This window comes from Nelumbo lutea, chromosome 5 (assembly GCF_056320005.1).
Source record: "Nelumbo lutea isolate HS-2025 chromosome 5, American lotus-T2T, whole genome shotgun sequence".
In the NCBI taxonomy this organism is placed as follows: Eukaryota; Viridiplantae; Streptophyta; class Magnoliopsida; order Proteales; family Nelumbonaceae; genus Nelumbo; species Nelumbo lutea.
In genome coordinates this window covers 39985079-40001792 of record NC_142688.1, presented here as the reverse complement: position 1 = coordinate 40001792, position 16714 = coordinate 39985079, and the positions used below count along the sequence as shown (strand labels likewise).

Genomic DNA, 16714 nt, shown 5'->3' with positions numbered 1-16714 from the left:
TTATGGGGCACTTTTTACCCTCTTGGTCTCTCACTTTTAGGGAAAAAAGATATTTGTCCCATTACACACAATGAGATGATAACCAATACAGCAGTTATGTGAGACCAACATGTATAACCTCTTAATCACACATCAATCTCACTGTAAAAAGCCTAACAATAGGTGTTCAAAAATCAGTTGGAAGGTCAAATATACTTATATCCAAATTTTATGTATAAGATTTGAAAAGATTAATCTTGTCCATAGGATTTAGAATATTAATGCATGGTGCAAATGCATTGGATTATCAAATTTGTAAATGAAACAAAACTCTTAAAGTAATATATATATATGAGCTGAAAATGACTTTGGATTCTTATAACGAAAATAAAATTAAAATAAGGGCAAATTGTTGAAACCTTCCCTGAAGTTTGGTGATTGTAATCACCTCCCCTGAACTTTCTTACATAATTACAAGTAGGCCCCCTTTATTTGTATTCGTACTCCTTCCAAACATACCTATATTTGTGTTTATACTCCTTCCAAACTGAGCCTACTGGGAAAAGTTGTTGAATTTCAAGATTGCTTCTTAAAACATTCCTTTAAATAATCACCAATATTAAAAATTGAGATATATTTATTGTTGGAAACACAATATGGTTGGACATAAAAAGTGATCACTAATGACATAAAACTAAACAAGAACTAAAAAGAAGAACAACATAAAAAGATAACAATAAGGAAAAACACAACACTAACACTAACACTGACAGTGAACTGAAAAGAAGAACGACAAAGATAACAATAAGGGAAAACGCAACACTAACACACTACTCTTCTGCGCTTACTTTATTTCCTAACACTAACACTAACACTAACACTGACACTGAACTGAAAAGAAGAACAACATAAGAAGATAACAATAAGGAAAAACACAACACTAACATTACACTTCTCCTGCACTCACCTTTTTCATACACTATTCTTCTATATATGCTTCCATTTACTGTGTTGCAGATCATGTGTCATGACATGTGTGTTTCACATGAATGAATATTTACACACGTGTAAGGAGACACCTATATATATCTGATTGAATGGAAGTATAGGAGAAAATTGAGGAAAACGGTGGTGTAGTAGATCCAAACTACTATAGCAAATTATCTCGCATCATCTAGGGATAATATAACTTGATTCTTTAAGCTGTCAACTCCCCTAGTAGAACTTTCAATTTGAGAGTCCAAAGAAGATTAAACCAACAAGTGCACAGATTCTTCATCATAGTTCTCTTTCACCCATGAGTGCTTACCAACTCCACGTCCTCGTAAGTAGTCTAACTCCACAGCAACTTCTTTCATTGTTGGTCTCTCTTCCCCGTTCAATCGTAGGCATTGTTCTGCAAGATCAGCAACTCCTTGAAGTTGTGTTTGGTTTCCTCCATGCATCACTTCATCTTCTAGGACATCAAAGAGATGGTTTTGTTTCATTGACAAAACAAAATACTTCGCCATATTTTTTCGTTCTTCAGGCCTGTCATCAGAATAAATCTTCTTTCCTGTTAATAGCTCCACAAGAACTGCACCAAAGCTATAAACATCACTCTTGTCAGTTAACTGCCTTGTTTGCATATATTCTGGATCTATGTACCCAAAAGTTCCTTGTACAAGCGTAGATAACTGCATTTGATTCAGGGGGACCAATCTTGAAGTACCAAAATCTGATACTTTTGCAGTGAATTTATCATCTAAGAGTATGTTCTTAGACTTGACATCTCCATGAACGATTGGCGGATCACCTGCTGAATGCAGATATGCAAGTGCTCCTGCAGTTTCTGCCGCTATTCTTAATCGATCCTCCCATGAGAGCACAAACTTTTGTCTTCCATCGCCATGGATTCGGTGAAACAAGGTCCCCCTTGTAATAAACTCATAAACTAAAATTGGAACAGGGGTTTCTAAACAACAGCCTAATAGCTTCACCACATTTTCGTGATTGAGACGAGCAAGAATGACAATCTCATTTATGAATTCTTTAACTTGGATCTTGTTTGTCTCTTTGGATATTTTAATGGCAATATCTCTCCCGTCTGGTAATGTCCCTTGGTAAACCGTGCCATAACCTCCTTTACCAACGATTCGGCTCTCATTGTAATTGTTAGTTACTTTCATAAGTTTCTCTGAAGTAAATATCCTTAACTTTCTCTCTCTATCGTCTCCATGCAAAGCAAGTAATTGATTTAAAAATACACCTCCATTTTCTTGGAAGAATTTCTGTTTGAGTTTACGTTTTTGAAAAACCCAGCAGCTCCATGTAACACCAATGATAACGAACAACAACACGCAGGATCCTCCAACTGCATATAAACAAACCAATTTATAGATAAGTAAAAATTATAATATTATTTAATTTATGTATAGGAATTCAGGTCAAGCGTGGAGCTTTTTTAAATGACAATCTAGACCAACAAAGAGGGGCCTATTGATTGGCCATGTGTAGGGCCGCATATTGATCCAATCCAATTTGGTCCACTATGAATCTATTACAAATGGATCAGTCTAATCCAATCTGATGAATACTTTGGATCGTTATGGACTGGCCAAATTCAATGTTTGGACTGTTGAATCTGTTTAAACTGGGTGTATTTTAGATTGGGTCTAACCCAAACCCAAATTTGGTCCTTTGACACCCGTACTCCAATTATATATCTTCTGTAAGTGGACTAGATATTGCTGGTTCAATTTGACCAAATTCAATATAAATCCATTACAGATGGACTAGATCCAATCCAATCCAATAAACACTTTGGACCATTAAGTCAGCACTGGTCCAATTCAATATGCCTTATTGGATTGTCATTCAAATTGATTTTGATTCGGACTGGGTCAAAACCAAATCTGGTCCCATTGATACCCCTAACCATGTGTTTCAATTAAAAAACAAACAATTTCAAAATAGAAACATTTTCCCTCCAAAGTGGTAAGTCAACAAGTCATTTTATTTTTCCAACAGATCAAATAGTTGAACCTATGACATCACAATCAAATAATAAAAATACAAACATGGATGAAAATCTATACTACCTATAATGAGCGAATTCCCCTTTTTTCTAGAATATTCTTGGATGTTTTCTACCCTTTTTGTCTAAGCACACAACTGGCATAAAGAGGGCATATATGGCTTTTACTCTCACATCAAAAGCTACCCGCTCATAACTGTTCAGAAACTACCCACTTATAAGTTATAACCGTTTAGAAACTGTCCATGAATTATAAATAGTTGTCTTAAAGATACTGCCACGTGCAAATGCACATACACATTTACTAGTATGTAAAATATGTAGAAAATAAGATTGACCCCTTTAAAAACATACTAGCGGGGGCTTGTGCGATGCATGGGATGGGGCACCTTTCATTGTACCTTGCCCCCATAAGTCAAGACACTACTCCATCCCTGCCTTGACCCCAGTGGTGGGGCGGGTTTGGGGTGAGGCACCCATTCCCCATTGGGGATGGGAAATCCTCAAATTTTCCCCATCCTGAAACAATCATATAAAAAAATATAATTTATGGATATTTTACAAAGGATTATGGGTATTTGGGAGTAGAGGTGGATTTGAGCCAAGGTGAACTGAATAGCTAACTATTCGAGCTCGACTTGCCAAGACAATATAAGGTTCAAGCTTGAGCTTGGTTGGTTGCACCAAAATTTGGGACAGATTAAAAGAAATATTGGGGCCTACTAGATTAAAGGCACAGGATAGGTTGCACCAAAATTTAGAGAGGTTGATACATACCTGAGTCTTGTTAAAAAAGTCATATACAGTAGAAAGAGTCTTGGGTGTTGGACAAAGAGGAATTTACTTAGGGCTGGCTCGGGTGGGCCTGAAGACTTGGCTCTTCTAGGGGTTTGAGGGTGGGAGAGAAGGGGGGCTCTTCGTATCCTGATATGAGGGTGGTTGGACCTCTGGTAGACCCTACTACAACAAGTTTAGTAGATAAGAGTAGAGAAAGAATATTCAAATAAGTAAGCTCACTAGGTCCCTTCTTTTTGATTGGCTAAGAGACTGCAAGAAAGGAATCCCAGATTTCTTACCCAGTTTTTTTACCCACATTCACAATTCAAGATGGCGATGTGTGGCTACAATTCATAGTGGATAGAGTGTGGGTAGAAACTAGAAAGTAGTGGGAAGGAAATCTGATTGTTCTTGGAAGCAGAAAAAGAAGGTGAATCTCAACCGTTTGGAAAAGTTCTTGGTTAAGAGCAACCGGAGTGCAATAGCGAGCTGGAAGTGGAAGAAGATGTGAATGCGTACAAGATTGGAAGAGTGCCAGCAGGCTACAGTTAGATAAGTCTCTTGGACGTTTATGTAGATGTTTTAATTAAGAAAATGAAATCAGGGTGCTAAGAGTGCAAGAGGAAGGGGTAGAGGTGGCAAGGTCTTGTAGTTGTTATTGCGGTTTGGGATGTCGCTGGTTTGGCTTGTATTGGTCCTGGGAGCTTGTTTTTGTTTATTTAATTGTTTGCTTCTTTTTTGACATTTTTTGGTGTGTAGGGGTTTGGTGGGTGAAGTGGTGCTCTCTATACCTAGGCGAGTGTTATTGTTTTTGGCCAGCAGGCTGGGTCCTTTTTGGAGTTCGGATCATCTGGCCACAACACATTGCTGATCAAGCTCATCCAGCTGCGCATATAAATAATCCATGATGACCACAAAACAACTGGTGTTCTATATGCGTGGCTGGACAAGCATGGTTATCCTTTTCCCCGTCTTTGTCATCTTTTTTTAAATAAAATTTTTATTTTATTAATAAGAGGTGATTCATTGGTATGTGAGGAGGAAATCCAGATTCATATTGGAGACTTGAGAACACACATTTTTGGTCAAGTTGTCGTCGGGGATTACCCAGTCCAGCACCACTGGAGTTACAGGGGCTCCGTCGTACCCGATCGGAAGCCTCTTCTTGGGGAGATCCATGAGGTCGGGTGAGGAGAAATTGAAGTTATTAAACCAATCTTGGTCAGCCAGGAAGGCGTAGCTGCAGGGATTGAAGTCCAACGAGTAGGTGTGGTCGTAAAAGCTGGAGAGGCTGACGTTAAAGGTATGAAGACCATTTGGAATGGAAGTCTGGCAGCATCCTATGCCGGAACAGGAGCCATTAATCAGAGTTTCGTCGCTTGTACAAAATGAGATGCAACCGCTCGTAAAAGAATAACCTGAAGGTGATGAACTCGACATGTAGGCCTTGGTGTCGCAACCGATCGCCGTGAATTTGGTTCGGGTGCTCGAGAAGCTGAATTGCTTTGCCAGCTTGATATCTATTTCTTGGAACCCGTCATAGGTTCTACCACTTTGATTGTAACAGTCCATAGCAATCGGGATGTGGACGGTGGTTTGGCCTTCTAACGATATATTCCGGAAGGGTATATTTCCTGTAGGGAAACCAAGAAGCACTGGATGGCCAGATGAAGTGTTACAAACAAAGTGGCCATGTAAAATTGTGGGCTTGGGCCGGTCCGGACTCGGGTTGGGCCTGTTAAAATTACACCCATAATTGATCTCGACAATAGAGGCCTGGCGGACCGGTTTTGGGTCGAATTTGTCTTTGTGTTAATAGAATATACTCAGGCCCGATTATCAGGTCTTGAGTTCAAGACCAGCCCTTATATAAAGCCCAAATCCTAGGCCCAAGACCAAGTCCGACTAGGAAATTGGGATTTTTTTTTCTTTTTTATTCAATAAAAAACTGTTTTATTTAGATGAAAAGACCTCAAAACTTAAAGAACAATGAAAGGTCACACTATTAGTTGAAAAAAGAGAAGAATAATAAAGAAAAAATATTATATATATATATATATATATTAAATAAAATATATTTTTATTATATAATACATTATCAAGTCGGGTTTGAACTCGCTTTTTTGAAAAAGTCGGATCCTAGCATGAAAAAAGATCAGATCCAATGTTTTAGACCTGAGCCCGAGCCTATGGACTTGAAATCTTGCCCAAGCCTGACTTAGATCAGGCCAGCATATGAATACCCGAATCACGAATCAAATCTGGCCCTTTTTTTCTTTTTTCATATTTTATGGAGGAGCTCTGCTATATTGCAAATGTTTCATGTAGGCTCACTAGTTTCGATCAAAATAAGAGAGATTTGGGCCAATACAAACAAATGGGTTCATTGCTTAAAACCAAATACAAACAACATAGGGATCAACAAAAGGAAATACATTCTTCACTGAAAAGAAAGAAATTAAAGAGAACATAAAACATATATAATAATTTATGTAAGGCAACGACTCCCATCTCCTACGCTTCTCCATGTGCTCTTCTCTCCTACACTTCAATTCAGTGGTGGCAGAAGTTCCCATCACATGAGTGGGTGTTTATACATGTGTAAAGGAACACCTACTGAATGGAAGTGTAAGGAGAAAGTTGAGGGAAAAAAGTATAGGCAATCCAAACACCTTGGCAATTATCTCCCACCATTCAAGATGATATAAATTGAATCTTCAAGCTGTCATTCCCCATGGTCTGGCTTTCATTCTGAGAGCTTGAAGAAGACTCAAACCAACAAGTGCTCTATTTCTTCAAGGTTATGTTCAATCCCTGGGTGATTGCCAACTCGTAAGTAGTCTAACACCACAGCAACTTCTCTCATTGTTCAAACCATGAAGTTGTTTATGATTTGCTCCATGCATCACTTGATTTTCTAGGATATCAAAGAAACAATTCTTTTTCATTGAGGAGAATGCACAGTTAGATTTTTCTCTTCTTCAGGCCTATCAAAAAGAGTGGATCTTCCTTCCTGTTGATAGCTCCACAAGAACTGCACCAAAACTATAAACATCACTCTTATTAGTTAATTGGCCTGTTTGCAGATATTCTGAATCTAAGTACCCTAAAGTTTCTTGTACAAGAGTAGATAGTTAGTTGCATTTCATCCAAAGGGACCAATTTTGAAGTAGCAAAATTTGATACTTTTGCATTATAATTATCATCTAAGAGTATGTTGATAGACTTGACATCTCCATGAATGATTGGCAGGTCAGCTATTCTTAATCGATCCTCCCATGAAAATACGGATCTTGACCTTAAAAGTTGACCCCCATTTTCTTAAAAGAATTTCTGTTTGAGCTTACTTAATTTTCTTTTTTGTAAAATCAAGTAGCTCCATGTACTACCAATGAAAGGGAAAAACAGCCTAGATCCTACACCTGCACATGAATAAAACAGTTAACAAATGAGTAAAAGTATAAAATTATATGTTTATAGGAATTAGATTGACTAATCATGCCAAGCTTGGAGGTATTCTACATGATAATCCAAACCATCAAAAGGGTTCTATTGATTGGCCATGGGTTTTAACCAATGTGTTAGTGTTATTAGAGAATAAAAACTTAATTAGTGACCTCACTTAATAGTTTAAGCTTTTAGGTTGAATGGCTCCTTGAGATAGTATATCAAAAGTTGTGTTAGAAGATAAAAACCCACACCTAATTAACAGGTTGTTTGGTGAGGTCCTGGAATGGGTTTTCATTATCTAACATTTAGAAAATTGATTCTAGAAAGGAAATTGCTTTTCCCTCTACATGGCAAGTAGCAGTTAGATTATTTGGACTAAATAGGCAACTTAATTGTGACACTAAAAATCAAATGACAAAAATATAAAATAGACAACAGAGTCCTATTGTAATGCAAAAATAAATGTTTGCGACAAGTTGAATCTTAATATCAATGAACCACATATCCACATATATTGAAGATGTCCATGGTTATTTAACTTTTCATTGGTTCATGTATCATAAGGTGTACTTATTCATCTTTTTAAATTGTTTAACAACATTAAAGATGTCAATTATGACATTTCACTTTCTCATCCGGTTCAGTTTTTTGTTTTAAGGTTAAATTTATGTACTACAACATTTTCCTAATAAATTAAATATAGAAAATTTACAAAATGGGCACAAATATAATATTATATGTTTATCATATTAAAAAAAATAATGTATATTATTGTTTTTAATAACGAAAAAGGACAAAATAAAGAAAAATAGAAAAAGAGAATTAATGTTGGGTCAAATGGTCAGCCATAAAAGGCCCCTAGGTCATTGACCAAGTCAATGTTTTTCTTATTGGTAAATGGTTTGGGGTCAAACAAACCGAGAAACCATCCAACTAGTGATGGGTGGACCAATTCAACCAAACAATTCAACTTCGGTTTGAAAACACTGTTTTCAACCTGTAGTCCACACTTGTGAGCTTATTTCAACCTTAGATTGGAGTTCTATAAACATGAGAGAGAGAGAGAGGTATTGACTCATCATTTATCTTTCTCTCCTTCACCTTTTTCTAAATGAACTCCTTTATTTATCTCTCTTCATTAATCATACATTCATACCATTAACATTCAATCGTCCAATAATTCATGCCACTAATTTTCTTTCCTCTCAAATACTCCATTAAATTTCCTAAAATCCATTAATGTTATTGCAATTATATCTATTCCATTTCAATTTAATTTTGATTTATATCCATTAGAGTTGCATTAAATATAATAGGTAACAAAAATTAAATTCAATCAAAATACAATCGAAAATATAGTTGATTTAAATTAACTTAATATGATTATTATTTATTTCATATTAAAAATTAAGTTTTATTTAATTGTAACTTATAACCCATTTGATAATTCAATGGTAGATTATTATAGGATAAATAATCAACTTCCATTTAAAAGAATTATTTTTTAGTTAATTAATCAAGTAAATTGCATTTTAAAGTAAATATTTATTTACTTCATCATCAATAAAATTATTAATATCTGAAATGTGAAATTAATTTAATTATAATTATTAACAAATTCATTTTTTTGAGAAATGATATGATTATTAACAAAATGTCATTATAAATGATAAAAGTATTAATAAAAATCATCCCATTTTAAATTTATTCAATAAGAAAATTTAATAATAATTACATGGGTATTTTAGACATTTTCATACCTCTTGTTAGAGGATTTTACAAAGGGGGTTGACTTATAACTATGTCAAGAAGTTTAAGGGAGGTGATTGCAATTACCAAACTTCAGGGGAGGTGATTGCAATTACCCAACTTCAGGGGAGGTTTAAGCAACGGTCAAAAACATCAAGGGAGGTTTCAACAATTACCATGGTTTGTTTTCCAATTATTGAACAAAAAGAGGGATTTTTGTGTGTTTTCCCTAACAAACATTAAATGGGAATGTTAAATAACACTTTGCTGTTGACTTGTTTTACAATATAATTATGAAAAAAAAGTGGATTTTTGTGTCTTTTTTGTAATAAGCATTATATGAGAAAGAAGAGTTATTTCCTAATAAATAAAGCTATAAAACGGGCCATGTTAGATTGGCACGACATGACCTTCTTGCTGCCTACGCAAAGTGCAGGCTTTGACGTGCCAGCTTATGGGCCATTTCGGGACGTGCCTCCCTCCATTGGAATATTTTTGCTATATTTTTGTATTTAATGTAAAAAGATTAGCTCATTTATAAATAGGGGCTCACCCCTATGAGTATTGTGTGTAATTCTAAGTGAAGTCGAGTACGTGTATGGTTTAAGTGATATATTATGTGTTTATTATGTTTGTATCTTCGTGTGTTTATTATTAGTGATATGCATAATTATTTTTAGTTATAGTGTATTTGCTTCTCTTTTATTTGAATATTATTATTCAGCTTTTTCTTGTACATGATTCTGCTTGTTTGTTGTGCTCTACATTCTTTATATAGTCCCTGAATGTACATGTGGAGTGGCAGAGCATTTTACAGGCAAAAGGTGAAAAGGAAAAATTCTACCAATTGTTAAAACGTGATCAGATGAACCCTTGCCTATTCTCAACAGAGCTGGGCTGGACTGGGCTTCCCTATTGGCTCAGTTGTAGCTGGTTCTAGCCAATCTACATGTATTGCAATAATCCATAAATTCAACAACCAAGCTACAATCTATAAATTCACATGTATTGCAATAATCCATAACTTCACATAAACTCTATTGGCTCAGTTGTAGCTGGTTCTAGACAAGACTTGAGATTTGTTCTTGCCTTCACTTGATTGGGATCATGAACATATATAGTAACAAGTATTTGAAGTTGATCCAAGGGATCATGAAATTCAAGATAGCTTGTGATGACCAAAATTTGCGCAAGGGATCATAGCTATCTTTAATCAAGTTTGGTTGTAATTGAGTTTGAATCTTATTATGTGTTTGATTAGTTTTTGAACTCAAAGTAAACCAAAAAAATAGTAGGCTCAAGATCTTGTAAGCCTGACTATATATGATACATTATGCACAATTGAATTCTGAAAAGCTATTTTTCTTTTGAATATAGGTTGGAATAATTTATGGGGCATTTTTTACCCTCTTGATCTCTCACTTTTAGGGAAAAAAGATATTTGTCCCATTACACAAAATGAGATGATAACCAATACAACTGTTATGTGAGACCAACATGTATAACCTCTTAATCACACATCAATCTCATTGTAAAAGGCCTAACAATAGGTGTTCAAAAATCGATTGGAAGGTCAAATATACTTATATCCAAATTTTATTTATAAGATTTGAAAAGATTAATCTTGTCCATTGGATTTAGAATATTAATGGTGCAAATGCATTGGATTATCAAATTAGTAAATGAAACAAAATTGTTAAAGTATATATATATATATATATATATATATATATATATATATATAACATAAAAACACAATATATCAAATCAGCAAATGCATTGGATTATCAAATTTGTAAAGGCCCAACACAATATAGTTGGACATACAAAATGATCATTAGTGACAAAAACTAAACAAGAACTGAAATGAAGAACAATATAAAAAGATAACAATTAGGAAAAATACAACACTAACACTGACACTGACATTGAACTGAAAAGAACAACGAAGATAACAATAAAGCAAAACATAACACTAACACACTACACTTCTCTTGCGCTTAATTTATTTCCTAACACTAACACTAACATTAACACTAAAACAAACACTGGCACCGAACTGAAAAGAAGAACAACAACATGAGAAGATAACAATAAGAAAAAAACACAACACTAACACTACACTTCTCCTGCACTCACCTTTTTCATACACTATTCTTCTATGCTTCCATTTACTATGTTGCAGATGTGTCATCAAATGTGTGTTTCACATGAATGAATATTCACACATGTGTAAGGAGACACCTATATATATCAGATTGAATGGAAGTTTAAGAGAAAATTGAGGAAAATGGTGGTGCAATAGATCCAAACTACTATAGCAAATTATCTCCCACCATCTAGGGGTAATATAACTTGATTCTTTGAGCTGTCGATTCCCATGGTAGAGCTTTCAATTTGAGAGTCCAAAGAAGATTCAATCAACAACTGCACAGATTCTTCATCATAGTTCTCTTTCACCCATGAGTGCTTACCAACTCCACGTCCTCGTAAGTAGTCTAACTCCACAGCAACTTCTCTCATTGTTGGTCTCTCTTCCCCGCTCAATCGTAGGCATTGTTCTGCAATCTCCGCAACTCCTTGAAGCTGCGTACGATTTCCTCCATGCATCACTTCATCATCTAGGATATCAAAGAGATGGTTCTGTTTCATTGATGAAACAAAATACTTAGCCATATTTTTCCGTTCTTCAAGCCTGCCATCAGAGTAAATCTTCTTTCCTGTTAATAGCTCCACAAGGACTGCACCAAAGCTATAAACATCACTCTTGTCAGTTAACTGCCTTGTTTGCATATATTCTGGATCTATGTAACCAAAAGTTCCTTGTACAAGCGTAGATAACTGCATTTGATTCAGGGGGACGAATCTTGAAGCACCAAAATCTGATACTTTTGCAGTGAATTTATCATCTAAGAGTATGTTCGTAGACTTGACATCTCCATGAATGATTGGCGGATCACCTACTGAATGCAGATATGCAAGTGCTCCTGCAGCTTCTGCTGCTATTCTTAATCGATGCTCCCATGAAAACACAAACTTTTGTCTCCCATCTCCATGGATTCGATGAAACAAGGTCCCCCTTGTAATAAACTCATAAACTAAAATTGGAACTGGGGTTTCTAAACAACAGCCTAATAGCTTCACCACATTTTCGTGATTGAGACGAGCAAGAATGACAATCTCATTTATGAATTCTTTAATTTGGATCTTGTTTGTTTCTTTTGACATTTTAATGGCAATATCCCTCTCGTCTGGTAACGTCCCTTTGTAAACCGTGCCATAAGCTCCTTTACCAACGATTTGGCTCTCATTGTAATTGTTAGTTGCTTTTCTAAGTTCCTCTGAAGTAAATATCTTTAACTTTCTCTCACTATCGTCGCCATGCAAAGCAAGTAATTGTTTTAAAAATACACCTCCATTTTCTTGGAAGAATTTCTGTTTGAGTTTACGTTTTTGAAAAACCCAGCATCTCCATCCAACACCAATGATAAGGAACAACAACATGCAGGATCCTCCAGCTGCATATAAACAAACCAATTTACAGATAAGTAAAAATTATAATATTATTTAATTATGTATAGGAATTAGGCATATATACTGATCAGGTCAAGCGTGGAGCTTTTTTAAATGACAATCTAGACCAACAAAGAGGGGCCTATTGATTATCCATGCGTAGGGCTGTCAATGGACTGCATATTGATCCAATCCAATTTGGTCCGCTATGAATCCATTACAAATGGATCAGGTCTAATCCAATATGATGATTACTTTGGGTCATTCTGGACTGGCCCAATTCAATGTTTGGACTGCTGAATCTGTTTAAACTAGGTGTATTTTAGATTGGGTCTAACCCAAATTTGGTCCTTTGACACCTGTACTCCAGTTATGTATATTCAGTCAGTGGACCAGATATTGCTTGTTCAGTCTGACCAAATTCAATATAAATCCATTACAAATTGACCAGATCCAATCCAATTAACACTTTGGGCCATTAAGTCAGGACTGGTCCAATTCAATATGTCTTATTGGGCTGTCATTTAAATTGATTTTGATTCGAACTGGGTCGAACCCAAACCTGGTCCCATTGGCACCCCTAACCATGCGTTTCAATTAAAAAATAGACTATTTCAAAATAGAAACATTTTTCCTCCAAAGTGGTGAATCAATAAGTCAAATTATTTTTCCAACAGATAAAATAGTCGAACCTATGACATCCCAATCAAATAATAAAAATATAAGCATGGATTAAAATACGTTAATGTGTAGAAAATAGATTAACATCTTTAAAAATATACTAGTGGGGGTGTGCAATGCATGGGATGGGACACTCCTCTTTGTCCTTTGCCCCAGCAAGTCAAGACACTCTCCTCCATCCCTGCTCCGACCCCAGTGGTGGGGCAGGTTTGGGGTGAGGCACTCATTCCCCATTGGGGATGGGAAATCACCAAATTTTCCTCATCCTGAAACAACCATCTAAAATATCTAATTTATGGATATTTTACAAAGGATTATGGGTATTTGAGGGTAGGGGTAGAATCGAGCCGAACTGAACTGAATAACTAGCTATTCGATCTCGACTTGCCAAGACGGTATGAGGCTTGAGCTCAGTTAGGTTACACCAAAATTTGGGACAGATTCAAAGAAAAATTGGGGTCTGTGAGATTAAAGGCCCAGGTTAGGTTGCACGTTAAGAAAGTCATATACTGTAAAAAGAGTCTTGGGTGTTGGACAAAGAGGAATTTACTTAGGGCTGGCTCAGGTGGGCCTGAAGACTTTGCGTTGGAGAGACCGTTTCTTATTTTGTGCCGAAGCAATTTACAAAGCACAAGCCGAAATAGGCAAAATCAAAGGGCATTACTTGAATGCTACTGCAGGTACATGTGAAGAAATGATCAAAAGGGCTGTATTTGCTAGAGAATTGGGAATTTCTATCATAATGCATGGCTCTTCTAGGGGTTTGAGGGTGGGAGAGAAGGGGGGCTCTTCGTATCCTGATATGAGGGTGGTTGGACCTCTGGTAGACCCTACTACAACAAGTTTAGTAGATAAGAGTAGAGAAAAAATATTCAGGTAAGTAAGCTCACTAGGTCCTTTTTGATTGGCCAATTACCCAGTTTTTTTACCCACATTCACAATTCAAGATGGCGATGTGTGGCTACAATTCATAGTGGATAGAGTGTGGGTAGCAACTAGAAAGTAGTGGGAAGAAAATCTGATTGTTCTTGGAAGCAGAAAACGAAGATGAATCTCAACCGTTTGGAAAAGTTCTTGGTTAAGACTTTAGAGTGGGGGAAGAGCAACCGGAGTGCAATAGCGAGCTGGAAGTGGAAGAAGATGTGAATGCGTACAAGATTGGAAGAGTGCCAGCAAGCTACAGTTAGATAAGTCTCTTGGACGTTTATGTAGATGTTTTAATTAAGAAAATGAAATCAGGGTGCTAAGAGTGCAAGAGGAAGGGGTAGAGGTGGCAAGGTCTTGTAGTTGTTATTGCGGTTTGGGATGTCGCTAGTTTGGCTTGTATTGGTCCTGGGAGCTTGTTTTTGTTTAATTAATTGTTTGCTTCTTTTTTGACATTTTTTGGTGTGTAGGGGTTTGGTGGGTGAAGTGGTGCTCTCTATACCTAGGCGAGTGTTATTGTTTTTGGCCAGCAGGCTGGGTCCTTTTTGGAGTTCGGATCATCTGGCCACAACACATTGCTGATCAAGCTCATCCAGCTGCGCATATAAATAATCCATGATGACCACAAAACAACTGGTGTTCTATATGCGTGTCTGGACAAGCATGGTTATCCTTTTCCCCGTCTTTCTCATCTTTTTCTAAATAAAATTTTTATTTTATTAATAAGAGGTGATTCATTGGTATGTGAGGAGGAAATCCAGATTCATATTGTAGACTTGAGAACACACATTTTTGGTCAAGTCAACTTGCTCACTTAAGAACAAACATTTTTGGCTTCAACGTGGTCACAGGCTTACAGCGGGATTTTATTAAATAAATTTGATCGGTTTGTTTAATTATAAGATAAATTATAAATGGAACTGGAAAAATATAATTAATATTACCTAAAGCAATCTCAATCACTCGGCTTTGGTTTTTAATGCAACCAGTACCAGATCCTCCCTTGAAGCCGTCTCCGTGAGTCCCCTTGGGGCACGAACATTTGTAACTTCCCACTGTATTTGTGCACACATGTGTGCAGTTATTGCCTTCCTTGCATTCATCAATGTCTACATGCAAAACCAGCCATGAATGGAAGTTATTAATTCTCAGTAGGGTGAAATGAATTGTGAAAACAAAAAATTATTAAGAGAGGTCGCCATCATCACCTTGGCATCCTTGGGGTAGATAAGGGTTCCCCCGGTAACCTTGCTTACAGTGACAATTATAGCCGCCGGTGGGGTTGGAGGAATCGGAGCAATAGGTGTTGTCTCCACATGCGTAGCTCGTCCGATTCTTTATTGCATAGGTGCAGTTGTCGTCGGGGATTACCCAGTCCAGCACCACTGGAGTTACAGTAGCTCCGTCGTAACGGATTGGGAGTTTCTCAGGGAGATCTCTGAGGTAGGATGAGGAGAAATTAAACCAATCTTGGTCAGCCAGGAAGGTGTAGCTGCAGGGATTGAAGCCCAACGAGTCGGTGTGGTCGTCAAAGCTGGAGAGGCTGACGTTAAAGGTATTCAGACCATTTGGAATGGAAGTCTGGCAGCATCCAATGCCGGAACAGGAGCCATTAATCAGAACTTCGTTGGTCGAACAAAATGAGATGCAGCCGCTCGTAAAAGAATGACCTGATGATGATGAACTCGACATGTAGGCGAGGGTGTCGCAACCGATCGCCGTGAATTTGGTTCGGGTGCTCGAGAAGCTGAATTGCTTTGCCAGTGTGATATCTATTTCTTGGAACCCGTCATAGGTTCTACCACTTTGATTGTAACAGTCCATAGCAATCGGGATGTGGACGGTGGTTTGGCCTTCTAACGATATATTCCGGAAGGGTATATTTCCTGTAGGGAAACGAAGAAGCACTGGATGGCCAGATGAAGTGTTACAAACAAAGCGGAAATGTGAGTCTCTGAAACAGTCTGAATCATTATTTCCAACTCCAAAGGGATACGGGATGTTCACATCCCCACATTTTTCTTGGCAACCAGGCTTCGCCGAACTCTGAGAAGAAGTTGATGCCGCATTCAGAAGTAGGATTACTGACACGACGACAATCTTCCAACCCATCTCTCTCTTTGCAATTGTGAAGACCTGATTTTGTGTATCTGGTTTTAGGTAGATGAAGAACAGCGATTTGCTCGTAGCGGTATATATACACGATAGTTTAGAACTCTGGGTAATTACTGAGACACTCCAACTGTTAGTCTGTTACCCTCTATAATTATCAAAGCCCCTAGCCGTGTTAATTGGTGAACATGAAGTTACCTAGTTGCCCTTATATATTATTTTTCTGCTAGCTTTGAAAGCAAAAGCGAAAAGAAAAGGAAGAAATCAATTTTAAGCGATATCTAATTTGGATTAATAAATACAAAAGATTGTATATTCTAGCATATGGAACCCGGTGGTTGGAATGTTGGATCAAATTCATTAATTGGATACCATTTAGCATGGCTTCTATTAATCTTGGCCATCCAAGCAATATACCGAGACTTCAACCAATCTCGCATAATCAATTAAAGTGATGTACAAATTAAAACATGCCAACGATCTACACCATCAAAATGGCCTCAAATGATAACT

General features: G+C 36.8%; 1 protein-coding gene across 2 annotated transcripts; it reads right to left on the bottom strand.

Moving 5' to 3' along the window:
* Positions 1-734: 734 nt before the first annotated feature.
* Positions 735-16358, bottom strand: LOC148851881 (wall-associated receptor kinase 5-like). Of its 2 annotated transcripts, none has more exons than XM_088943347.1 (3): positions 15298-16358; positions 15034-15198; positions 735-2332 (listed from the first exon to the last, which is right to left on the bottom strand). In XM_088943347.1, exons 1-3 carry the CDS (start codon positions 16199-16201, stop codon positions 1230-1232), a joined length of 2172 nt encoding a protein of 723 aa, XP_088799473.1. In that variant the 5' UTR covers positions 16202-16358; the 3' UTR covers positions 735-1229. The 2 variants fall into 2 exon arrangements, with proteins under 2 accessions (XP_088799473.1, XP_088799472.1); XM_088943346.1 differs by lacking the exon at positions 735-2332 and adding an exon at positions 11032-12489.
* Positions 16359-16714: the final 356 nt, after the last annotated feature.

Excerpts from the sequence above, each read along its gene's own strand:
- LOC148851881 (XM_088943346.1), bottom strand. The coding sequence starts at position 16,201 with ATGGGTTGGAAGATTGTCGTCGTGTCAGTAATCCTACTTCTGAATGCG. Across the intron at positions 15,199-15,297 it reads TCTACCCCAAGGATGCCAAG|ACATTGATGAATGCAAGGAA; the intron begins GTGATGATGGCG and ends TTTTGCATGTAG. Across the intron at positions 12,490-15,033 it reads AGTGATTGAGATTGCTTTAG|CTGGAGGATCCTGCATGTTG; the intron begins GTAATATTAATT and ends GTTTATATGCAG.